Below are 23,550 nucleotides of genomic sequence, written 5' to 3' on the forward strand. Positions count from 1 at the left end.
AAAATGCTGATGGTAGTCTTAACAAGCTAAAAGCCAAGCTTGTTGTCAAAGGATTTAGTCAGAGATATGGCCTGGACTATCTGGAGAATTTTGCACCAGTAGCCAGGCTTGACACAGTCAGAATGATAGTTGCCTTGGTTGCTCAAAATCAGTGGACCATTCATCAGCTGGATGTGAAGTCTGCATTTCTCAATGGCTTCCTAGAAGAAGAAATCTACATTGAGCAGCCTCCAGGTTTTATAATACCAGGCAAAGAACACATGGTGTACAGGCTGAAAAAGGCCTTGTATGGCCTGAAGCAGGCCCTTCGAGCCTGGTATACTCGAATTGACTCTTACCTGATCAGTTTGGAATTCGAGAGAAGTGTCAGTGAACCAACACTGTATGTGAAGAAAAATCAAGCTGAAACTCAGCTTATCCTCTCAGTTTATGTTGATGATCTATTAGTTACTGGAGGAGACAAGAATATGCTGCATGACTTCAAGAGAAAAATGATGAAAATGTTTGAGATGTCTGATCTAGGCAGAATGAATTACTTCCTAGGAATGGAAGTGAAACAAACTGCAAATGGAATCTTTCTCAGCCAGAGTTCCTTTGCTATGAAGGTCTTAAACAAGTTCTCTATGAAAAACTGCAAGCCAACAAGCACATCAATGGCTATTGGAGTGAAGCTATCGAGGCAGGAAAGTGGTGAACCAGTTTGTGAGACTATGTACAAGAGTCTCATTAGTAGTCTACTGTATTTGACTGCAACAAGGCTCGATATCATGTTTACAGTTAGTGTGCTATCCAGATACATGAATTGTTGCAATAATCAGCACTTTCAAGTAGCTAAAAGAGTGCTGAGATACATCAAAGGCACCATTGATCATGGTGTGTTGTTCAAAAGAGCTGAAAACATGAAGTTAACAGGCTATGTTGATAGTGACTGGGCTGGATCATGTGATGGCATGAGGAGCACATCTGGATATGCATTTAGGCTTGGCTCAGGCATATTTTGTTGGAGTTCTAAGAAGCAGAGTCTAGTGGCATAGTCAATAGCAGAAGCTGAATATGTTGTTGCTGCATCTACTGTGAATCAAGCCATATGGCTTAGGAAAATTCTTACTGATTTGAACCAAAATCAAGAAGAGGCAATAGAGATTTACTGTGATAACAAATCTGCTGTTGCAATTGCAAAGAATCCTGTCTTCCATGGCAGAACAAAGCATTTCAATATCAAGCTACATGTTATAAGGGAGGTGGAGCAAGCTCATGAAATCGAGCTGGTTCATTGCAATTCAGAGGAGCAAATTGCAGACATCTTTACCAATGCACTCAATGTGTCAAGATTTGCAAAATTAAAAAGGGAGCTAGGTGTTACCAGCATGGAAACTAAGGAGGAGTGTTAAAGTTAGTTCCCATGCAACCAGCTTCCCATGTAAAGGTGGCCATGCAAGAAAAAAGGGCAGCAGGCAGTCGAGCCATGGTGTGCAGCAGATGAAGTTTGAAGTTGCTGATTTACTTGCTGCATTTAGTTCTTTCTTAATCCTTTTGTAATTTAGTTCATATTGAATTAAGTAGTTAAATGTTTTGATGTAATTTTTGATGTTGATTGATTGAAAAATCAACATAGCAATATGTGGAAGATAATTTTGTAAGTTTCAAGGCAGATTAGTTGAGTTAGGTAGCTGATTAGGTAATTACTTGTTTGTTTTACATGTTAGCTGATATATGTAATGGCTTAATACCTTATTATCAAGGATAACGAAAGATTTCAGCTTGTTTTTCATTCAAATTCTTTCATTCTTTTCTATTTTTCCACTAGCAAGCTTTTTTTCTATTTTCTTTCTCGTTTGTTTCTTCTTCAAGCCTCGAGGCTTGCTGTCCAAGCAAGACTGAAGCAGTCTGCTACTACCTCTAACACCAACAGTATCCCTTGGCGATTAATCGAGCTTTGTGCTGGTTGATTTCGTCATTCTTCTTGAATTTTGTTTTATAAACCCATTTCACGCTAATGGACTTCTACCCTTTTGAAATTTCTGTTAGCTCCCAAGTGTTGTTTCTTTCTATTGAGTTGATCTCCTCTTTCATGGCTTTTTTCCATTTTTGTTCTTTGATAGCTTCTTGAAATGTAAGGGGATCACAATCCACAAACAAAGCAAAATGGGCAATTTGATCATCATCAAATAATTTATCTCCACTTACATAATCGATCATCCAAGTTGGCCGCTTTCTCAGTCAAGATTCATGGATGACTACATCACTATCCAATTGATTTTCACAAGAGAGTTGCGTGTGATTATCAGTTGCATCTGAATTTGACTCTTGAGTTGCAACTTTAATTTTATCTTCATCTCTATAAAAATTAGTGGGAATTTCTTGTTGTTTAACACCATTTTCAGTGCAATTCCATGTAGAATTTTCATAAAAAAGACGTCTTTGTTGATGATGATCTTCTTAGTGAGCGGATTGAACAATTTTTATGCCTTGGTTGTCTCACTTACACCAAGAAAAGCACATTTTTCGCCCTTATCATCAAGTTTTCTCCTTTTCTGATCGATACACCCATAAATTTTAAAGTGATTTACAGTTGGTTTTCTACCACTCCATGCTTTCACCAAAGTCGTGTTTTGAACATAAAAGGTGAGACTTCTAGTCAGAACATGAATGCTCCAATTTAAAACTTTTAGCCAGAAAGCCTTTGAAATGTTCTCTTTTTCCAACAGGCTTCTCACCCTTTTGAGAATGGTTTAATTTTTCATTTTTGACACACAGTTTTGTTGTGGTGTGTATGCAGCGGTGAGTTCTCTTCGAATGTATTGTTCAGTGCAAAATGTCTCAAAATCCTTTGAACTGTACTCTCTCACACAATCAGTTCGCAATATCTTAATAGAACTCTCTGTTTTATTTTTAACTTGAGCTTTGAAGCTTTTAAATGACAAGAGGGCTTCTGATTTATCCTACAAGAAGAACACCCATGTTTTTCTACTATAATCATCAATAAAAGTGATTAGATACCATTTCCCTCAATTTGATGTTGGATTAATTGGTTCCCAAATGTCAGGGTGAATTAGCTCTAGCACTTTTTTTGCTCTTCATGGCTTTCCTTGTGAAAATTGAGATCCGTGTTGTTTGATAACAACATATTCCTTGCATATTGGATCAGCTGGAAGAGTTATTTGAAGAAGTTTTATCACCATATTCTTCCGTTAGAGTGTAGTTAGTCCACCGAAATTTAGATGACCAAAAAAGTGCCATAACCATGATGGATCATCTACTTTGGCTTGCAAACATGTCTGAACACTTTTTATCTGTAATGGAAACAGTCTATTCGAGCTTATTTGAAAAATGACTACTACACCTTTTGAAGGATCATGTATTTCACAAGCTCCATCCCAAAATGGTTATAACATAACCTCTCCTACAATTGACCAGCACCAAACAAATTGCTTTTTAAATCAGGAACATAGAAGACATTAGATATTGTTTCTATAAAGCCATTTTTAGTGTTTATTTTAATATCTCCAATTCTCAGGACCTTTACAGTAGATTTATCCCCAAAACTGACAGTAGTATGAAAATTTTCATTTAAATGAGAAACAATGGATTTTCTACCACTCATATGGTTGTTGCAGCCTGTGTCTACATACCAAACTTCTATTTTGGTCTTGTCCACATTTTCATGAGCTGCCATCAACAATGTTTTTTCTTCTTTTCGTGCAACAAAATTTGATTTCGAGGTCTTCTCATTGTCTTGAGGTTCAACACTTGGCTTGATAATGCCCAAGCTTGTGACATCTATAGCACTCAATTTTCGATTTGGAGAACTTATCATATCCTTTGCATCTGTCTTAAGATGAATCTTGATCATTCATATTGTGTTGGTGGTGCTTGCCTCAATCTCTATTGCCTCGACCTCTTTTTTTAGCACCTCAACCTCTTTCTTGACTAGGCAAAGACACATGATTTGTAGAAGCTTTTAGTGCTTGCTCCTCCTTGTGCTACAAAACTATTTTCTTCTCATGAACTAATACAGAGCCCTGCAACTCATTAAGAGAAAGAGTATCAAGATCCTTTGATTCTTTAATAGAACATACCACATAATTAAATTATGGTGTCATTGATTGCAAAATTTTCTTAATCACAGTCACTTCCTTAATCTTTTCACCATGGATTCACATTTCGTTGATTATTGCCATTGTTCTTGAGAAAGAAACAAAAAATTATTCTCCATTCTTCATCCGTAATATTTCGAATTTAGATCATAGAACTTGTAACTGTTGCCTCTTGATCCTATTTGATCCTTGATATTTCTTATTCATGGAGTCCAAAATGTGCTTGGAGGTATCTTTGCAAAGCATTGTTTCCAAGATTGAGCATTCAATGACCTGAAACAAGTAGTTTTTGGCCATAAGATCCTTCAACTTCATCCTCTCTATTTTTGTGTCTGAGATTGTTGCCGTTGACTCTGGCACTCCATCTGAGACAACTTGTCAATACTCTTTTGATATTAGAAAATTCTCCATTGGCATGCTCTAGTGATTCATAATGATCACCAAAGTGAGGTATTACTGGTTGCACGAAATTTTCAGCACCATGGAATACGAAAAACTATTTTTTTTGTTTTGTTTTTGATAACCCGACTCTAATGCCACTGTTAACAGAGATTTTTTTTACTAAAACTGAATAAAAGACTTTAATAAGAAAACAGACTTCGAGGAAATGAAGCTGAACTATATATTTTATTCATCAAATAGTAGCCTCAATATAGGCAACTTCAGTAATGTTAATTAGGAAACAATCTTCTAATAGGTAGGCAACTGGATAACTAAAAAGAAAATATTTTTATTAAAGCAAAAAAAAAAAACCCTCACTAAAGCATTCATCAGTATTTAAATAACATCACTAAGGTGAGATTCCTGAAAAGTTCTAGGTGATTTTCAACTCGAGCTAAATTGTCCAGTGAAAATATTTTTAGTACTTTAATATAAGTCTAAATTGAAAATGTAGAAATAGGTGATACTTATATTAAACATATTATATAATACTAGAAATTCCATCATATACGAATGCGTATGGGAACTAATTATTTAGAACATAGATGTGTGTTTAAAAATAACATATAATAAAAAATAAAATGTATGTTTTGAAACTAATTATTAATAATACATACAATATTTAATATTAAAATAAAAAAGATTAAATTATAAGTAAAATGAAATTTAAACACATAACTACATCATATTAAGAATATTAATTAGTGCATTACAATTGTTTACCATGGTGTTGTGATCAATCTTGAGTTGTAGAGATAATTTGTGACACCAATTTAATCAATGACATTATCAATATATACAATTGATCGAGGTCATAAACTTTGTATAATAAAATTAATATGTATAAAATATTTTAGAATAAAACTTTGGTTGAGTGGAAAAGTTAAAGTTTTATTGGCCAAAATGTCTTGGGTTTAAATCCCACCATATGCAAATGATTTATTCTTTGTTTTGGTGTCTGCTTGACTCGTGACATTAACTCAATCAAAGATTTAAATAATAGTATAGATAAATATAAATTTAAGAAGGCTTAAGGGTTAAAAAAGCCCTTAGTAAAAAAATGTTAAAAAATCAATTAAGTCCTTTTAAAAAAATTCACCTATTGAGGCCTTAATGAAAAAAAAAAAAACAACAACTAGACCTTTCCGTTAATGAAAACCGTTGATTGACCGGTTTGACCGTTAACAACATTGATGTGGCCAAATTAATAAAAAAATACATATAAAATGAACTTTGTCCATTTGTTCAAATTCATTTTAGATGAGTGCAAAACTATAAAAACATATATAAATAATTATAAGAATTCAAATATGTAAAAAAAGTCAAAAAAATATTAATAATTTATAAAAAATATAAAAATTAATAAAATGCACATCTAAAAAAAACCTGAACAAATGGTAGTCTAGATTTAGATAAACCAAGACATATCAATGTCCAAATTAATTTTTTATTAATGCAAAATTAAAAAATATATAATTATAAAAAATGTTTTGTTTTGTGAAATTTTACTATATAAGCTTCTTATATATATTTGATTGAGTTCTTATTTTGATCTCAGGCACATTTACATACATCTTATTATTATTAACACATAATAAATTATAAAAAGATTATAATTAAAAAATAATTATTAATATTTTAAAATAAATTTGGAACACCAAAACGTAAAAGGGATTTTAAATTTTTAATAATTATTTTTTTATAATTTATAATTTTTTTATAGTTTTGCACTAATAAAAAATGAATCTTGACATACATTTGTTCTGATTCATTTGGATCTAGACATCATTTTGTATAAGTTCATTTTAGATGTACATTTTTATTAATTTTTATATTTATAAATTATTAATAATTTCTTTTACCTTTTTATATATTTGATTTTTTATTATCATTTTTAGTAATTTTATACTTTTGCACTCAACTAGAATGACTTTGGACAAATGATTATCCAAATTCAAATAAATATGGACTACTATTTTTCCATGTTCATTTTAGATGTATATATATTTTTATTAATTTTAAAAATACATTTTTTTAATTTTTTAAAATTTTTTTCTAACGTGGCATGTCACGTTAGCACCATATGTCACATCAACTTTATAAACAGTCAAATAGATCAACTGATAGTTTTCTTTACCGATAGGGCTAGGTTTTTTTTTGTCCTTAAAGGCTTAATAGAGTGATTTTTTTAAGGGTTTAATTGATTTTTTTATTTTTTACTAATGGCGTTTTTGTCCCTTAAACCATTTAGTAATTTATAAAAAGTAAATACATAATAAACTATGCTATTATATAATGTTTGTAATGACTCGAAAGTTAGTGGTGTTAGAAACGGTGGTTTCGGAACCTCATTTCTGATGTTTGAGCCCGTAAATAAATGATATTTATGAGGTTAGTATGAAATTTAATAAAAGTTTGGTCCTTTAATTTTGTTAATTGAATAGTTAATTAATGTATAAAGACTAAATTATAAAATTGGTAAAAGCTCAATTGCCAAAGAAGTTGTAATTAAAAGCAAGGGACAAAGGCCACGTTAGCAATTAGACCATGAGATTTGATAAGGGTAGTAGACGGTGGCTAACTACATGAAATATGGGAGGCTAAATGGGTAAATAAATAAATAATGGTAAAATGAATTAAAAATAAAGTAAAAGAATGAATATTAAATGTATATTACTAGAGATTAGAGGTGATCATGGGCCGGATTCAAGTCGGGCCCAAAAAAATTTCGGCCCGCGTCCTAGGCCCGGGCCCAGCCTGGCCCATTTTTTTAATAAACACCAAAAATTTATTTAAAAAAAGCAATTTAAAAATATTTAAAAATAAAAAAATAAAAAATAAATATTTATTATATATTCGGGCCGGGCCGTGCCGGGCCCGGGCCAAAAAAGTGGTGCCTGAGGCCCGACCCGTTTTCTAAACGGGCCTCGTTGTTTTTCCCTAACTTATATTTCGGGCCTATATTTTTATCCGAACCCTCCAATATTTCAGGCAGGGCCCGGCCCATGATCACCTCTACTAGAGATAGTGGAGGAAGAGAGAATTATTATCATCTTCTTCCTCCCTACCCGAAACAACGAGAAAGAAAAGAAGGCTTAATGCCATTTAGGGTTTTGGAAGCTTTAACCTTAAAATTTAAGTAAGTCTTCGGTTATTTTTTTTTGTAATTTTTATGTTTTTTAAATTTTGGGAGTTTAATTTAGTTAACTTTGTGTTATTTTTCATAACTTTTAAAACTTGAGAAAAATGCCATTGATGAATTCTTGAAGTTTTAAATACTAAATTGATAGATCTTAAGCTTAGAAATGAAAAAGAACTAAATTGTGAAATTAATTTATAGTTTTGTACAATAGGGGCTAACATGCATAAATTTTGAAATTTTTGGTAGAAATGAGAAATAGGAGGTCCATATTGGACTATAGTGAAATTAGGTTGAAAATTTGAGTTCTAAATTGAAAGTTAGGTTAGCACCGGTTTTAAGGACTAAATTGAATAAAATGCAAAACTTTAGGGGACATTCGAAATATGACCTGAAAGATGAAATTGAATTGATACATGCTTAACATAGGCTTTTATAAGATATTTGGAATTGATAAATTGAAATGAATTATTTTTTAGATCGAGAATTGAACCAATCGAAGGATAATCGCGGAAAAGGAAAAAATTACAAATTAATCATCAACGTCTTGCTAGTAGTTGTTTTTTCTGCTACATGGATGTTGGCTTAAATTGATTATATCTTTAATATTAGTAGATGATATGCTAGAATTATATAAATTTGGAATGAAAATGTGGCATAAATAATTTGTGCCTTATTGAGTTGGGTAAATTGGAACGATTATACAGATGAGAATGTTGTAGTCATAAATGGTACGTATGTAGGGCTAATATATATATGTTTATTTTGGGATGATGGCTGAGATTTGAACCTTGACGAATGTTTACTTTTAAAGCGGTAAAGGATATATGAAGATGTGTATGTGATGGTAGCTTGTTAAATGGCATATGCATCTTTAGAAAGACAAAATTTAGTAGATTTATAATCGATTGAACTTGGTTATATGTGGCATGTATTTAGGGGATGTCATATTATCTTGTTATGCTTTGTTTGATTGAGAACTTAGTTGATATTAAGCCTATAATGTAATTGGCAAATGTTTAATATGCACAAGTTTATTATCATGTTGTGGCATGTATATGTCGATTCTTAAGCTACATGATTGAGCATGAGTGAATTGAATAATTGGATGGTTAATTAATTAACATGGTATGTTAAGGTTGTTGTGAATTGGTGCCTTTGAGGTACATTGGTTAGTTGATTATTAGGTTATCCAAATAGGAATTTTTTTGTATGCTTTTAAGATGATTTTATGCAGGTTTTAGGTGTCTAAAACACTAATTGGAATGGGTTTGAGTTTGGGGTATGAAAAGTACTAAAAACATGTGATTTTTGGCCATTTGGAAAGAAGGTATCGATACCTTGGTTTGAGGTATCGATACTTTACCAAATGAATAGAGTTTTAAAAATGACAGATTGCCAATTTGATATTGGTACTTGGCCTTGGTATTGATACCTATACTTGAATTTTAAAATTTTTTTAGTTTGGTCCTCCTGCAAGATCAGGATAACTCCAAAGCTCTTGTAAACTTGTTTAAGGCTCGATTTTAATTGAATATTAATTTATGCATGAATTTATACATTGAAACAATGATGAAATAAATTGTTTCTATATTTGTATGTACCTTACGAGTGTTACATAAATTGAGTCAATGTGTGGACTATGTAAATGCGCAAGTTATGTCAAGGCGCGAACTGTCATTGTAACGTATGTGTGAACTGATTCTGCATGTAGTCATGCGCTAATTGATTTTGTCATGTATAGGCGAACTGGCTTTGTCAAGTGTCTGCAAACTAATTCCTTAAAGTTGTTATATGTGAACTAACTTGGTAAAATGTGTAGATGTGAGCTCTTGGTAAAGTATCTAAGTGCAAGTTGAATCGTTGAAGTATCCTCTAGCTCGGGTCTAGCGACCAGATCGGGAGAGGGGTGTTAGAAATTTTGTTTACCTAACATGTTTATATCGAGAATGTTAAGCTTGATAACTTCAAGTTATAAGGAAATGATAAATATGTGCATAAAGATATTCATATTTACATAGATTAGAACTGTTAATGCTAATAGTATCTTTTCAAATTATAAAAATACCATTGAATGTTTTACTCAGCATATGGATTGTATTTCCCATGCGAAGGTTAGATTTAATGCAAGATTTCTGTGCATCGACCTCAGCATCCAATACGCAGTCCCGGTTTCAACAATGTTTGTTGTTTCAAATGTTACTTATGGTTGGCATGTACCTAATAGGTTAAGTTTTATGGTAACGAGATGATGTTTTAATTAAATGTTATATCTTATATTCTAGTAGAAAAATATATATTGGATTTATTGTATGTTATTAGGTTCTTTTATAAAACAAATATAAATTTCCTTTAGTATGATTAATGAATGTTTATTGTCAAATAATTATCATATAAATTGTATAATTAAATTGTGAATTGATCGCAATTGCTTCGGCAACGAATGTGACACACTATAGCTTGGACTCGACAATTAGGTCGAGTTTGAGGGTGTTACAATGTTTGTATAAATTATTTTTAAATATAAATATATCTTAATAATTTTTAATTATAATTTAATGAAAATATAAATTTATTTTATATTTTATTATTTACTGTAAATATAAATATAAATTATTATATTATAAAAACATTTTAAAATCGATATTTATAAGTGATTTCTATTTTGATTACATCGCTAAATGTGTGTTTAAATCTAAATACATATCTTATCACTGGTTTTAATCTCACCACTATAATACTCAATTTCATTTCTACAATAATTACTTTCATTGTAATTGTTATTTTCAATCTCACAAAAACCAGCCTTACAGCTTATCCAAAGAGAGTCTTAGAGTGGCTTTAACGTGAAGATGATTTGAATTTGAATTTGAAATTAACTTCAACCAAAATGACCAAGGGATAGTTTACCGTTAGGGTTGAAAACTACTTTTGCAAAATGCATGACATGAAAAAAAAACTTTTAAGAAGTGTTTTTGATTTGGCATTTAAGAAGATAAAATGTCGGTTTTAGACATAAAGTTGTAAAGTAGAAAATTTAATCATACTCATTGAAAAGCAGTTCTCCAAGAGCTAAAAGCTAAATTAAAAAATAATAATAATTAAGGTTTGGTTTGCAAAAAAGAGAAGGGTAAAGAAGTAAATTTTTAAATCAAATCTTAATTTTAAACTGGAATTTTAATGGAATTAAATACCGAAACTGCAATATTATTGTGGCATGCCCCGGAAGAAAAGAATAATGAGATATGTCCCAATCTTGTATGTATGCTCTCCATCTTTCTCCACTAATTGTAAAGAATTCAATACAGTGAAGAAGGCGAATGTTAAAGCTTGGAATGGACCAAGTGACCGCCAGATTGTGACAACTAATATTTACAACCTTTTTAGATCATGAAGCAACGCATCTACTCCACACCATGATTTAGAGGAGAAAAAACAAGAGCACTCTATATGCGATTTGCTTTAACTATATCTTAGATTCTTTTCCAGTATTCTCACTCATTCTGCCATCTATTTGAAACAATAACTTGATAGTTTCAACTTGTATAAATTAACGAGTACCCCAAAAATCCATGATAGATACAAGCTATTATTAACTCATTTTGCCATTTTTTTAAAATACTTCTTTGCAGGCTGGAAAATGGAGGCACAAAGTGGAAGATCAAATGAAAACGTTGTCATCAGTGTTGGATCATTGTGTTCCCTGAAGGTTGAGCTAAGGGATGCATGTTTATCCATGCCCCAAAGCTACTGCATCTTCAAAACCCCAACCATACTCTTCAGGCACAAAGAGACCTCTTTTCTCCCCAATTGTTTCTCCATTGGGCCAATGCACCATGGAAAACGAAACTTGTTAGCCACTGAGAAAATCAAAGTCAAGTACTTGAAGGCTCTCCTTTCCAGGGTGATCGGAAGTCGCTATGAAACGATGTCCGAACAATCCAAAGAGATTGAAGAACAGAATGTTTTATCTGATTGGATTGATTCTGTTGAGATGATTAAGAAAGAGGCCAGTTCTTGCTATGCAGGCCGTGATTTTGCAGCAGAATTGGGTGATGAGTTCGTTAAAACAATGCTGCTAGATGGTGTCTTCGTTATCGAGCTGTTTCGTAAAGATGCGGAAGTGGTGAAGCCAGAGCCGGACGACCCGATTTTCTCCATGTCATGTATGCTGCAATATCTACACCATGACTTGATTTTGTTAGAGAATCAAATCCCCTGGTTAGTGCTTGATCTCTTGTATGAAAAATCTAGGCTCCCTTGTGAAACCAAGTCCTTGATTGAACTTGCCCTCATGTTCTTTGCTAATACCTTCACTTCTCATCCCCCTCCTATAAATACAAGCCGTTTCAAAGACGAAAATATCAAGCATATTCTTGATTTGTTAAGATCATCCTTGGTGTTACCATTCCAAGAAACAGTAAAAAAAAACGAATCCAGCTGGCAGCCGATTCGTTCCATCACTAGGCTCAAAGAAGCAGGTGTAAAATTCGTGAAAGCTGTACCAGAACCAGACAGCGTCTTGGACATAAGGTTTAGAGATGGTTGTCTCACAATCCCATCATTGCTGATCCAAGAGACGACTGAAACGATCTTCCGGAACCTGATTGCGTACGAGCAGTGTTTGCCTAAATGTCAACCTATATTCACTTGCTATGCCAAGCTCCTCGATAACCTCATTGACACCACCAACGACATGGAGATACTGTGCAAGAGGGAGATCTTCGACAACTGGTTGAGTCCCGACGATGCAACCCAGTTTTTCAATAATCTTTATAATGATGCTTTTGTCAAGGAATTCTATTATTCCGAACTTTGTAATAAACTCGATCGTCATTGTAAACGGATGTGGCCTCAATGGCGAGCATACTATGTGCAAAACTATTTCAGCAAGCCTTGGGCTATCGCTGCTCAAATTTATGCTGTTGTCATGTTGGTTCTCACAGTGTGGCAAACATACATAAAAAAGAATTGAACTATGCTGCCTTCTTTACTTGATTTTCTTAATTTACAGGACTACCTGAACATTTCAAAATGGCTGAAAATAGAAAATAATAGTAGAAATTTGGATCTTTTAACGGATAATTCACATACTGGTAAATGATGTCCTTACTAGAGGTTTGAAAGAGTTTTCGCAGATCAATGTATGATCACCTTCGGGAGATTCATCGACCCATCTCCATAACTTGTCTTAGGCATTTGGTCTTCTTCGGTTCAAGCTCTTGGGAGCTTTGCCAATGTAACAACTAAATCAAAACAGTAATTCTCTCCCAATGCACTATCCATCCATCCCCTTAGTTCATCAGCATTTTCTGACTGCAATATGGCCTTGATTTTCTCCGATAGCCAAACGCTCCCTTCTTCCTTCTTATCAGGTCTGCTTATTGATTTCTTTTTTAATTATAAAAAATTTAAAATTTCTAAAAAATTATAGATTTGTAAAATATTATTAAAAAATAAAAAAATATTTTAAAATTTAAATCGATAATGAATTTAGACCTGTCCATATTCTTTTCGAATGATTTTTTAAAATTATTAAAAAATTGATAACTTTTAGATTATTCACTATCAGGTTATATCTAAGACCATTTTTTGAAATTTAATAATATTACACTACACCAAAATAGGCTTTTAGCGACACTTTTAGTGGCGTTTTGTGGAAAAACGCCGGTAAAAATCGGGAATTAGCGGCGTTTGTGATAAAGTGCCACAAAAAATAGGCCTTTAGCGGCGCATAGAAATAAACGCCGCTAATAACATGCATTAGCGGCGCTTCTGCTAAAACGCCACAAAAACTCCAAACCTAAACGGCATCGTTTGGTGACCTTCAGGGGGCTTTAGTGGCGTTTTTGAACAAGCGCCGCTAATGTTATGGTTTTTAGTGGCGTTTTTTCCTGAACGCCGCTAATTTTTGGGCTTTTCGCGGCGTTTTTGACAATGCGCCGCTAAAATTAAGGTTTTTAGTGGCGTTTGTTTGTAAAGCGCCGCTAATTTTGGAGTTTTAGCGGCGTTTTGATGGAAACGCCGCAAAATACATTTTATCTTAATTGGTTTAATATTATTTATATTAGTTAAATAAAATTCAACTTAATTCTAGAATATGTAAAATATTCGATGGATAATATTATTTAATTTAAATTCAAGGTTGGAATAGTAATACTTTAATAATTCATGACAAACATTTAATTAAATACTTAAATAAATTTGTGAATTTGAATTGAAATCATTCAAATTAAAATATATGCATATACCTAACTCGCTATCATTCCTTTTGTTATCACTTCAATATTAAAAAAAATGCCATATATATATAGTTGTTCGTCCTTCTTGTTTTCATTTATCTAATTGAGAAATTAAGAATATAATAAATTTGTTAATCGGAGAAATTTATTCATTTATCAATAAAATAAAATATTAAAATTCCATACTTTATATAAAAATAAATTTTATAAAGATTAATATTGTTTATTGCTACTTTATACAAAATTTTTAACTATTAATTATTGTTTAATCGATTTAAACTATATTTTATGATTACTAAAGATTTAGAGAATTTTTTGGAATGTATTTTAAGGAGTAAGGGGCATGGATTAGGGTTTGGGATTAATGTTTAGGGGTTATGGGTATGGAATTTAGGGGTTAGGGGTTAGTGATTTGGGGGGTTAGGGGTTAGGGAGATTTAGGAGTTAGGGGTTAGGGATTTAGGGGTTAGGGTGTCAAGGGTACTCAAGTTAGGGTTGGTTGCTTAGATTAATTAGTTTAATTAATTTATATATTAAATATGTTCTTATATATATGTTTGTAAAATATATAATGATAAATTTAATATATTTAAATTATGAGTATATATTACGTCTTATCGGCCTTGAGTATGTGCTAGCAGTCGAGTAAGTAGTGACTGCCTGGTTTTGTTTCTCCAATTTTTTGTCAGTACTGTACAAAATCTAGTTCACCCTTCTTTATAGTAGAAAGGATTAATGTTCTAAATATATTTATTGATGAACGACGGGATTTGGATTGTTGGAAGCTAGAAGCCCCCTTTCGGTATTTTGGCCATGTTCCTAGGGCACCGATAGCACATGTCAAGAATCCTACAATTGGTACGTGGAGGCTCAGTGATCATTTAAGATATTAATTTCAAATATGTATAGTTAATTTATATTATTTAGTTAAGAGATATAATATATATTAGGGTTTAAGATATTTCAAAGATGTATATTGAATGGTTAAATTAGGGTTTAAGGTTTATTTGAGACTTGTTAAATGATACAATTAATTAATACATTTATATTTAAAAGTATTTAACCTTAACAATTCGATATTTTTTATATGGATATATATAGGTAATTAATTATTGAATTTGGATAGGATCAAAATATTAGAAAAAACTAAAAATATATAAAAATGAAATAAAAAAACTAAATTTTATAATTTTATCAAAAACTTTTAAATATTACTTAAAATTTTAATGAAACATAGAAGAAATAAATAAATAAATAAATAAAATATGTGAGATTTAGCGGCGTTTTAAGCAAAAACGCCGCAAAAGTTTTTAATAATTTGGAGAAAACGGTGTAGTTTTAGGCTGGGAATTTAACGGCCTTCGCGGCGTAACGTCGAAAACGCCACTAAATTTGGGAATTAACTGCGCTAGAAAGAAAACGCCGCAACGTTGCTCTGTAGTCTGTAATTAAAACGTTGACGTTTTGTGTGGCATATTAACGGTATTAGCGGCGCTCAAGTGAAAACGCCGCAATTTTTAATTTTATATTGTTTTTTTAATATTAATTAAAAAAACAATTTTTTAAAATTTCTGAAAACGATGGCGTTTCAATAAAAGAAATTAATGTATTAGTGGCGTTTTATTCATAAACGCCGGAAAAATATTATTAGTTTGGGCAAAATGATGTAATTTTTGTTTGGGAATTTTTTTCAGCTTTAGCGGCGCAACGCCTAAAACGCCATTGAAGGTAGGTTTTAGCGGCGCTATCATATTAAACGCCGTAAATTTTTCGCCCATTTTAGAAAAACGTTGTCGTTTTTACATTACAGCTGAAAGGCATTAGTGGCGCTATATTAGAAACGCCACAATTGTTCAGTCGGGTAAGAAGCTGTCGTTTTATAGTGTCTGTATTTCATCCCAAATAGTCCCATCCCTTAGTCGAGAAATCACTTTTCTCCCCAAAAATTCCCCCCAAATTTTTCCCCAAAAATCCCCCAAATCTAGTACCCTAGTCTGCTGTGCCCCAACCATCATTGCTACATTGCCGTTTACTGACCCTTCTGTTGTTGCTCGTCGACCGTCGACCGTGAAGTCGTGTACCACCGCACTCGTCTGCCGTCGCTTGGGTAAAACGATCGGTAAGGTTTTCCTCTTTCTCTTCTGCTCGCGAATAGTTTTGCACCTGGTTTAGGGTTTAGGTTACAACCTCTCATACATTATTTTACACCTAATAATGTAAAGTAAATGCGCAAATTGTTGATGGGTTTCAGACAAATTTACAGTATCCTGTTTGGGATAGAAAAGACCGGGAATTTGTTCTTAGAATTTTATCTATAGCCTTTGCATAATTTAGTTCATGATTTGTTTATTTCCTGTTTGTAGTTCCAAATAGTTTGGAACTGTTCATAATTTTTTTCATCATTTTCACTCTCCTGTTTGTATTATACGAAATGATAATATTTGGTCCCATAATTGCTCTTACTGAAACCAAAAGTACTATATCTCATGTCATACGCATGAAAAAAATAATTATTTGTAAACAAAAATCAAAGCAAACTAAGCAGTATATTCCGTCTTGTTGTACATTGTTATCCTGCTGATCATGAAAAAATTTGTTCATACAATTAATATAGTTGCAAGAAGGGACATACCATATAAGGATCCGTTGTTGTCTGGAAGAATGGCAATGAGTAATTCAAGTTATTTTCCTTCAAGCTTGTTTGCAGCAGCATGGTATACGTATTTCAGTGCCTTGTTAACTTGATCTGGTCTAGCAGAATAGATAGGAATTACGGGGTCTCGATTGAATTCCTGCATTTAAAAGACCAAATTGATCAAAGGTTCAGGCACCAAACGGCATCCATTGGAAGCTGTTATATAGTTAAATTAGTTGGTTAGTGAAAACAAAGGTTAGGAAAATTCACCATGCCAGAAATTTGGCACATTTGAACCAACTGTTGACAAAAACCTTATGCAGTGCTCTGTTGAACACTTCGTTGGAATATACCTTATCAAATAATTGCTGTATTTGGTCCCATAGGCTGTCAAGTAATGCATTTCTAATAACATTTCCCGTTGCATAATAATTCTCACTCTATAGCTTATCAAATAATTCTTACTCTATAGCTTATAAAATAATATAAATCTAATAACATTTCTCGTTGCAAATTTTTGTTCATAATTTCTTTATATCCTGTTTGTAGTTTACAGTAGTTTGTAACCGTTCATAATTGCTGTTTGCGTTGTTGTGCTTAGCTTGCTGGGTTGGAAGGATAACGCTATTCTTTGGCGTGAAAGGTCAATTTTTTTGCCGCTAGCTTGCTGCGTATTTCGCTGCAGAACTTGTCTACTTTTTTGCGTGGAAGGTAAATATTTATTCTTCTGTTGTAATGTATCAGCCTTAGTTTGATTGAAAGAACAAAATTTCAAACAGAGTAATGGAGTTGAGTTTGAATATCTTAATAACCAATAAAAAAAAGATAGAGATATTACCTCTTCTTTTAGCCATCCAACATCATAAGAAGAGCATAATAATCATAATGGTTACTATACCCACAATTACTGATGTAATAACAATAACTTTAGTGCTTTTCCCTTTATCTGCAAATCGAAAAACTTGTTGGTTAATAAAACTTCCACACCAAAAAAGCAGATTAATTGAGGCAATTCAACACATGGTCGACATGGAAGACAAGTTTGATTCTAATTTGATTATAATGTAGTATCAATGTAGGAATCATTAGATGATGGGGAATCATTAGACAAGTAGGTAGACTATTGCTGTTAGTTTAATGGATTTAATGGATTGTTTTTCTGTCATGTTATTTTGGGAACATATATATATGTTCAATTTTAAACCTCTAATATCATCTAATTCACTGTCATGTTTCAACATATATTCATATATATTTTTTCGGTTTTTTAAGTTTTTTGGCTTTAATTACTTCTGTTTTTTCGGTATGTACTAATGTATTTCTGTCTTTTTTTTCAAGGATTTGCTTCGGAATTGAGTGGATTTAAGGTATTTATTCCTATTTTTCTCTATTTAGGTTTCTTATAAAAAAAAAGTCAAATTGTTAAATTTTTATATGTCATTATATTTTAGTTGTATAGTTTAATTATTATTTTTCATTTTTAGATGGGAGTTTTAATTACCATTTTAGCTAAATTTGCATTTTACTTTGCATCTTATTACATTTTTTGATGTCTAAATTTTCTGCTCAAGATATTCGGCAAAGATCACTTTGTTTTAAACTATTAAAATTCGGCATACAACTTTTAAACAAATTTATATATTTCAGTAATTGAATAAATTATGGGCGAATCATTTTATCGGTTTAGCGTTTATAAATCATCGATTTCCGATATTATGTGTTGCAATAATAAAATTTACTTCAAATTAATGAATAATTATCGATCTTAACTTACATAATGGGAATTCAGTAACGATTAAGAATCTTTTACATACAAAAAAATTTGAATATTTATTTATATTTTTTTATTAAAATAAAAATATACTTTTTCAAAATATATTTATTTTGTAATGGCAATTCAAAGTATTATTTCTTTAATAACAAAAATTGTTTTCATAAATATAAACAAATTAATTATTTCTTGTAATTCGAAGTCAATGTTCTTGTATGATTGAACTAACATCATTTGTTGTTTGAATTAATAAAAGCTACAAAATATACATCATGTCGTAACGATCTTTGAATTATCCGGAGATTAACGCTACAATATTATATTTTAAATGAAATGTATTCAAAGTTATATTGATATATTTATATACAGTTTTAATATATTAATTAAAATTATATTGATATATTTGAAAAATTTAAAGCGTTTATAAATCATAATTTACATACATAACACATAGCCTACATGACTTATATAGTACACAACTTAAATAATTTAAATAACTTACATTCATAACTTACTCAAACTTATATTGAATTACCTTACATAATACATAACTTATATAAAATTTTTATATAAACTTACATAATACATTGCTTACATATTAACTTACATAAGTTATCTACAAGCTTATATTTAAACTTTCATAACTTACATAATAACATATGGACTTACATTATACGTAGCTTAAATAACTTACATAATACAAAACTTACATAACTTAAATATCTTACACAACTTACACAACTTAAATAATTTAAATAACTTACATAATACATAATAACTTACAACAACTTAACATACATTAATTTGATAACTTACATAAGTTACATAACTTACATAATACATAAAAATATATCATATCACAAATATCTGAAATTCATCTATGCTTATAACTGGCGTTTTAACTTACCCGTGCAAATTATTGTGAACGTCAGAATTCGAGAATTAAGAAATGGACCGGTCTTGGATGAATTTGTCAAGGGTTAGCAATAGTTATCGAAATGGAGTACAGTATTTTTTAAATTTTGCATTTCAACATGCAAGCCAAGAGAACATGATTCTATGCCCGTGTAAGAAGTGTGTCAACATAAACTGGCATTATCGTGAGGTTGTATATGAGCATCTAATTGTTGATGGGTTTGTTCGGGGTTATAAACAATGGTTATTTCATGGAGAATGCCTGCGTAGTACTTCCTCTTCAACGATGGATGTATCTTACTCTGGTACTGCTTACCATCAGTCTGATAGAGGGGATGACATGGAAGGTATGTTGCGAGATGCATTTAATATGCATAATCATGGTGTCCAGTCGTTCCCAGCGGACTTTGTGGCTTCTGCTGATTGTAATATTGGGAGAAATGCTTTTACCGAACTGAGAAGTAGTGTACCTCATGAAGAGCCGAATGAAGAAGCGGCGAAGTTCTATGCGCTACTTAATGACATGAACGAAGCACTGTATGAGGGATCAAAATTTTCAAAAATGTCTTTCTGTGTTCGTCTTTTTCAATTAAAATGTTTGGGAGGGTGGACCGGGAACTCTTTGACAATGCTGTTAGAGTTCTTGAGAGAGATGTTTCCCTTTACAAAAATCCCTCAGTCATGCAAAGATATGAAGAAAATGATAAAAGATTTAGGCCTTGGATACAACAAAATCCATAGTTGCCCAAATGACTGCATGTTGTATTGGGGCGAACGGAGAAATCAACAGTGCTGTCATGTATGAGGCCACTCTCGTTGGGTAAGTAAAAATACAGACGGTGGGAACGACGATGAAAATGTTGCACAACCAAGTCAGAAGCCGGTCAAGATTTTACGATATTTTCCGCTAATACCAAGGCTTCAAAGGCTTTTCATGTCGTCGAAGACAGCGGAGTCTATGACGTGGCACCATGACGGACGAACCGATGATGGGAAGATGAGGCATCCGGTAGATTCTTTAGCTTGGAAATCATTTGACAATAAATATCCAAGCTTTGCAAGCGATCCTAGGAGTGTGAGGCTTGGCCTAGCATCCGATGGATTTAATCCTTTCAAGATCATGAGTACTGCGTATAGTACTTGGCCAGTAGTTCTTGTTCCTTACAATCTGCCTCCGTGGATTTGCATGAAGCAATCTTCCCTTATTTTATCTATGATTATCCCTGGGGAGAAAGGGCTTGGGAATGACATCGACGTTTATTTACAGCTACTTATTGAAGAGTTAAAACAATTATGGGCTGGTGTCGAGACATACGATGTGTTGAGAAAAGAGAACTTCAATTTACGTGCAGCTTTGATGTGGACCATTAATGACTTTCCTTCTTATGCCAATTTATCCGGTTGGAGTACCAAGGGTCGTTACGCGTGTCCTTGTTGTGCTGCACAAACATGTTCGCAATGGTTGTACAATGGGAAGAAGTTCTTTTACATGGGGCATCGTCGGTGGTTACCAGAAAATCATAGATTTAGATTTCAGAGCTCTGCATTTGACGGCACTGAAGAGTTCAGAAAAGCTCCTTCCCAGACCAGTGGCTCTGAAATCTTGTTCATGTTGGAAGATATGAATTTCATTTATGGGAAGATGAACCAACCGCCAAACACGCAGAGAAGCAGAAGATCAAATGATGAAGCTGATGAAAGCTCCGACGAAGAGGACGATCCTAATGAGGTGGACTTATGGAAAAAAAAGTATTTTTTTTGAGTTGCCTTATTGGGAGCATAATCTTTTACGACACAATCTTGATGTTATGCACATTGAGAAAAATGTCTGCGAGAACATTGTGGGTACAATTTTAAACGTCGATGGAAAATCAAAAGACAATCTTCAGAGTCGACTTGATTTAGTCCAAATGGGAATTCATCCTGATCTTCATCCTAATCCACTTCCGAATGGGAAATATCGGTTTCCGCCTTCTATTTTCTCAATGTCCAAGATGGAGAAAGAACTGTTTTGCATGGTGTTGAAGAATATAAAGGTTCCGGATGCGTATGCATCAAATATATCTCGATGTATTAGTGTTAAAGATCGAAGGTTATATTCGCTAAAATCACATGACTATCACATCTTGATGCAAGATTTAATGCCAGTTGCTTTATGATGTTGTATGTCCAAGAAGGTGACGACTTGTATGATTGAACTATCCAACATAATGAAAGCCATCTGTGGCAAAGTTTTGGATGTTCAAGAACTTCAGAAGGTACAGGATCGAGCCGCTTTGACTTTATGCAACATGGAGAAAATCTTCCCACCTTCCTTCTTCACCATTATGGTTCACTTGATAATTCATCTCCCGCACGAAGCAATTCTTGGCGGACCTGTTTTCTATCGATGGATGTATCCCATAGAAAGGTGTTAAAGAAGTATTTTTACAATTTTTCTTCATTCACCTCTATGCCTTTAGTTACAACTTTTGCAAATGTTGTATATTGTTGATAGGTTCCTACCCAAATTAAAGTCTTACTGCCGCAACAAGCGATATCCAGAAGGATCGATTGCTGAAGGCTACTTGGCAGAGGAATGTATGACCTTCTGCTCAAGATATTTAGAAGATGTCGAAACAAGGTTGAACAGACCAAATAGGAATGCTGAACTCACAGACTATAACTTAGCCGAAACTTATCTGTTCCAAAGTTTTGGAGAACCAATCGGCAAAGTTGAAATTGCAGAATTAGATCATTTATCGTGGGTACAAGCACATCGATATGTTCTGTTTCACCATGAATCATTGGAACCTTTACGGAAGTAAGTTATACAAATTTTAAAAATATTTATCGAACTAAAAATTGTTTATCTTCTAACAAAGATCACATTTTATTTAACATAGTGAGTACAAACAAATATTGAGATCTCGATCGCACTCCCGGAGAACACAACATCGAGATATCAATAAGTTGTTTACATAATCTTTTTATGAATGGTTGTGCCAAACGGTATGCAGTTCGAGCTTCCGCTTACAAATTATAATGCTTTCGCATAACATTTTTGTTTTATCAGTTTACTTTCCATTCAATAGGTTTGGAGTGGGAAGAGCGTAAACGACGAAGTTAAATGGCTCTCCCAAGGTCCAAATCGAGTGGTTAAAAGATATAGTGCGTTCCTCATCAACGGATTCAGATTTCATACAAAATATCGCGAGAGGTTGAGGAGAACGCAAAATTGTGGAATAGTTGTTAATTCTGCAATTACAAGTTATGCTAGCGCTAGGGACAATAATCCTGTCGAGGGAAATGTGGAATATTTCGGACAGCTTATTGACATTATTGAGTTGGATTACTACGGCAAATGGAAAGTTGTCTTATTTCGAGGTGATTGGGCCGATGTTAATACAGCTCGTGGAATCAAGCAAGATCAATTTGGTTTTACAATGTGAACTTTGACCGATTGATTCACACAGGACAACAACTGATAGATGAGCCGTATGTATTCTCAAGTCAAGTCAAACAAGTTTTTTACTCAAAAGATCCAACTGATGAGGGTTGGTACGTTGTACTCCGTAACATCCCTAGAGACTTGTTTGACATGGGTAGTGGAAGTAGAGATAACATCGACGACAGATCAGAAACTTTGCCATTTCTAGAACAAAACTTAAACGATAATATCCCTAGTACTAGTGCACAATTTCAATGGGTTCGTCAGGATACGGATGAAGATATTTATGAATAATGATGTAGTAAGATTTTACGAATGTTTAATTATATGTAATATCATCATTTATATCTTGGTCTCATTATATCATATCGACTGTTTTATATGTGCTGTTATTGTTGTAATTAGTTATTAAGTTTTCAACTATTTTATGTGTATTGCAGATAAAATGCCCAGAAGAAAAATTCTAAGGGGAAGCATTGTTCAAAATGATCTAAACTCGACAGAAACAAATAGTACTGAACAACAGACAGCAATTGGATCTTCGAATGTTCCGATTACAGATGAGGATCCTACAGAAGTTCAAAGTAATTTTACATTTAATTTACATGCGTGTTAACTTATAGTTGATTTTATTTTCAAATTCTTATATTATAATATACCATTTGTAGCTGAAAATGGTGGGATGCGCAGAGGTCGAGGACGTACGCTACTTAAAGAGTTATACGAGTTAGATCCAGTTGAGCGTGTCAAGGTATGCAGAAACAGTTTTGGTCAGCCTGTTGGATCAGAAGCTCGACTTTTAGCAGGATACATGGGCATTTTAGCATGAAATGCGAATATGTTGCCTATCAACTACGAGTCATGGCGTGAAATGCCCGAT

At 32.8% G+C, this 23,550-nt stretch overlaps 2 protein-coding genes across 3 annotated transcripts; both read left to right on the forward strand.

Moving 5' to 3' along the window:
• Positions 1-11,317: 11,317 nt before the first annotated feature.
• Positions 11,318-12,652, forward strand: LOC107892176 (UPF0481 protein At3g47200). The gene has a single exon (XM_016817184.2). It carries the CDS (start codon positions 11,318-11,320, stop codon positions 12,650-12,652), a length of 1,335 nt encoding a protein of 444 aa, XP_016672673.2.
• A 3,126-nt stretch (positions 12,653-15,778) lies between these two features.
• Positions 15,779-23,254, forward strand: LOC107893005 (uncharacterized). Of its 2 annotated transcripts, none has more exons than XR_005918679.1 (4): positions 15,779-16,038; positions 17,156-17,265; positions 17,893-17,921; positions 23,111-23,254. XR_005918679.1 is itself a non-coding variant. In XM_041101804.1 (4 exons), exon 4 carries the CDS (start codon positions 20,175-20,177, stop codon positions 21,000-21,002), a length of 828 nt encoding a protein of 275 aa, XP_040957738.1. In that variant the 5' UTR covers positions 15,779-16,038; positions 17,156-17,265; positions 17,893-17,921; positions 19,258-20,174; the 3' UTR covers positions 21,003-23,102. The 2 variants fall into 2 exon arrangements, 1 of the variants encoding a protein (XP_040957738.1); XM_041101804.1 differs by lacking the exon at positions 23,111-23,254 and adding an exon at positions 19,258-23,102.
• Positions 23,255-23,550: the final 296 nt, after the last annotated feature.

The sequence above is a fragment of the Gossypium hirsutum genome, chromosome D09 (assembly GCF_007990345.1).
Source record: "Gossypium hirsutum isolate 1008001.06 chromosome D09, Gossypium_hirsutum_v2.1, whole genome shotgun sequence".
Lineage (NCBI taxonomy): Eukaryota > Viridiplantae > Streptophyta > Magnoliopsida > Malvales > Malvaceae > Gossypium > Gossypium hirsutum.